The sequence below is a fragment of the Arachis duranensis genome, chromosome 10, assembly GCF_000817695.3.
Source record: "Arachis duranensis cultivar V14167 chromosome 10, aradu.V14167.gnm2.J7QH, whole genome shotgun sequence".
In the NCBI taxonomy this organism is placed as follows: Eukaryota; Viridiplantae; Streptophyta; class Magnoliopsida; order Fabales; family Fabaceae; genus Arachis; species Arachis duranensis.
In genome coordinates this window covers 6,312,026-6,315,812 of record NC_029781.3, presented here as the reverse complement: position 1 = coordinate 6,315,812, position 3,787 = coordinate 6,312,026, and the positions used below count along the sequence as shown (strand labels likewise).

Here is a 3,787-nt window from a genome sequence, read left to right as displayed (position 1 = left end):
GCCCGGGAACTAGAACCTGCTGGATTCGCTATAGTGTTCGTATTCCGGTTCGAACTGCCAGAGCTGGATACCACATCAACCAGCCGTGCCAACAACTCTGGTGTCCTCACCTCCGGAAACTGCCGCCGACAAAGAAACATTACTTGCAAGTCCACATCATTATTAATCGTGAAGCAATCATACTTCACGGTATTCTGTAGCACAGTGACTGGAATGCGATAGAAAAACTTCTTCACCTGCTTCGCACCTTCCAGACCGAGCTTCATCAGTACAGCGCTAACATGGTCATCATAACTCGTCGTAGAAGTTACGATAATACATAGAGGATTCTTATCTGTGAACTTTACTCCGGAACGAGTTTTTCTATTAACAGATCCTCTGTGGTGCACCAAAACCACAAAACTCTCCTCACTATCCATCTTACTCCCTCTAATGAGACTAACTCACGTTTGGAACCATATATATACAGCTGAGTCTCAAACTAATTCGAACTGGTCTGGTTCGAACTATGATTTGTGTAATTCGAACCAGGCTGGTTCGAATTACACCAGAACCGTGTCACTCTGTAATTCGAACCAACCTGGTTCGAATTACGTTCATTCTTAATTCGAACCAAGCTGGTTCGATTTATTACCAACCAAAAAAACCTAATTCGAACTCACCTAGTTCGATTTACTAACAAATAGAGTTCGAACCAACCTGGTTCAAATTATATAAAAGTACGTTCTGACTTATTGCTGAAACGATTTTTGCTTTGTCTTATTTACGTAATTTTTGGAGTCAGTTGGCTTATTATGCTTTTTTGCCCTATTATTCTACTTCATTTAAAAATTTACCTTATTACTATCACATAGTATTTATAATTGCATTTAGACTTGGTTGTCCACTTCTCCGTTTCATGAAATTTTCCATTCGTTTCAAATTAAGTTTTTTTTATCCTTTCTAGAGAGATCTTTTTGGTACAATAAGCATTGGATTTTTCCAATTAACTTGACATCGGAAAATAACATTGGGAAAATGTGTGTGTGTTGAATGTTAAGCATATTAATTTGTGTTAATATAATATTAGATGACAACTTAAAAAAGAAAATTAAATAGTATGTGCAAATTAAATCCTTCGTTTAAATAAACCTATAATCAACGTACCAAAAAATAAAATAAAACAAATAAAACTTGAACTCATAACTTTTTAGTTGAGTTTGAGAATATTATATTATTTAAATTATAATTTATTGACAATTATTATCACCACTTGGCATTATTAATTTTTACATTCGAATCTAGCATATTAAGAGACATATTATGATATTAATGTATCATCTGTTAGATCCATTCCATATCGTACAAAAATTGAGAAACACTAAAGATATTAGCAATATATGTTGGGCCTTGTATTGGGCCTGATTTGGGAGCAATACTCAATAGCTTAGCAAGGAGGCGTTAGCAACTCCAAAAAAAAAAAAGAGGTGTTAGCAGTTAGCAGGGATGATAGGGGAGCTGTAAAGCTGAGGAGTGAGAGTGAGTTGCAGAGAGAAAAAAGAGAGGCATGGATTTGTCGAGGGTGAGAGAGTTGTTGGAATCCAAATCGTACGACAAGGTAGCCGATATCTGCGACAATCTTATGCTTCAGGTATTTCCGATCATCTCTTTCTCTTTCTCTTTGTTTGATTTGCGTTGTTAGGGTTTTGATTTTGGTTGCTGAATGTTCAGGTTGCTTCCGACGGCATTGCTTATCACGACGACTGGCCCTACTCCATTCATCTTCTCGCTCACATTTATGTTCATGACATGTAATTCCATCATCTTCCTCATTATTATTACTATTTTGAATATGTTTTGAGCAACGATCATATTATATGTCGGTGTAACTTTGGATGTGTTTCTCCAGATTCAGAAGTTGGAAATAGTAGTTTCGCCTGAGCATCTGTTATCCGTTTTTACTTTTTTAGGTTTTTTTGTTTTTCGATTATATAGAAGATTTGAGCTGTAATCACTTTTTTGGAAGGTTGAAACACACTTACCCTTTATTTTTCTGGATTATTGCTTTTGAATTGTGTTGTTCTTTCAATTGCCATTTTGGTGAGAGCTTGGCTCGGGTGTGTTTCTTTGTTGTCCTGATATTTGTCGTTGTAATGTCACAGCAATAGTGCTCGCTTCCTTTGGAAATCGATACCTTCTTCAGTCAAAGAAAGCCAGCCTGAGGTCACCGCGGTATGGAAAATTGGTCAACGCCTTTGGTTACGCGATTATGCGGAAGTGCACGAGGCAATCCGTGGCTATGAATGGAGCCAGGACCTCCAAGGACTAGTTGCTGCTTTCTCAGGCAAGCTTTTACTATCTTTCCCTTCTTTGAAATAGAGTATCTGAATTATCTTGAAACTCTTGTATTTTCACTACAGTAAGGGCTTAATTCTATTCAGATTTGGATTTCTTCTTCACAATCTACGTATTTAAATACTAAATAGTGTCTGTCATTGAAGATGTTATCATAATCATATTCTCTTGCACTATGGAATGCTAGTTGCATTTTTGTTATAACATTACTTGTTGACTTGCTGAATGTGAGTATTATATTACCGTCATCAAGCAATTAATTTGGTCATTTTTTGTGTGGGAAAATCAATTAAAGGGAGGATTTGTTATTCATTAGTCATTCTATCTTTATCAAGTACTATTAGTTGATGAAGCATCATAAGTTATATTTAGTTATTTACATATGCCTTACTTTAATATATCATGAGAAATTGATTGGCTAATGTTAGCATTAGTACAATTGAAACAAAATTGATTTTGGTTTAATCTTGTTAATACCAAGAAGTATACATTAACTAGCAATAATTATTTGCAGAACTTTACACAAAGAAGATGTTTCAGCTGCTTCTCTCTGCTTATTCAACAATAAGCATTCAAGATACTGCTTCATTTTTGGGAATGAATGAGGATGATGCTACAAACTGTAAGTATTTTGTCTATGTTTTGTTAAATTACAAGTCTACTGTTTAGTGCCAATGCTTCTGAATCAATTTGGTTGGTTGACCTTCTCAAACTGTTTACTGCTTTACTTAAACAAACACAAGTTGTAGGTAGGCTATATGATATTAGAACTATCAACAATATTGTTGAAGTCCATGACAAAAAAATTATTACATATGTTGATTAGTTTTACTGCTAAGGATGGTCATGATAATTTGCTTATCATAATCGATGAGCTATCCATGAAACATGGAGTTTAGCTGGCTTTTCTATGTTCTATCAGCTATCTCTTCTTCCCTACTCTATTATTATTGTTGAGTTTCCCCCTTTCATTTTCTGGTTATAAAATTGCAGATGTATTACAGCATGGTTGGACTGTGGACCCTGCATCGCAAATGTTTACTGTGAAGAAGCAACCTATTGTGACAGAGCAGAAACTTGATCCTAGTAAATTACAGCGGCTGACAGAATATGTCTTCCATCTAGAGCATTGAAGCCTTTAATCTTGTGAAGAAATAGAAGATAGAAAATTACTGCATATCTTATTTTATCAACGCAGTTCTCGATTTAACCGATCATAGGTGTTTTTCTCGAATGTAAAGATCTTGTCGATAATTTTGGTGAACAAGGTTGAACATGTACACTATTATTCATCGATAGGAATTTTTCAAGAACCGCCTTTTTTTTTAATTTTTTTTTAAGAATAAGAATGGTTCATATTAGACATGCTCTTGAATTGAAATCGATGGACCATAAATTAAATCCAGGCAAAATTAGACCGTTTTTCATAGCAGGTTGATGCTAATATTATTCA

At 35.0% G+C, this 3,787-nt stretch overlaps 1 protein-coding gene across 1 annotated transcript; it reads left to right on the top strand.

The window, feature by feature from the left end:
* The first annotated feature begins 1,459 nt into the window (after positions 1 to 1,459).
* LOC107468742 (COP9 signalosome complex subunit 8) lies at positions 1,460 to 3,787 on the top strand. Its single transcript, XM_016088101.3, has 5 exons — positions 1,460 to 1,630; positions 1,711 to 1,790; positions 2,142 to 2,323; positions 2,849 to 2,956; positions 3,328 to 3,787. Exons 1-5 carry the CDS (start codon positions 1,547 to 1,549, stop codon positions 3,465 to 3,467), a joined length of 594 nt encoding a protein of 197 aa, XP_015943587.1. The 5' UTR covers positions 1,460 to 1,546; the 3' UTR covers positions 3,468 to 3,787.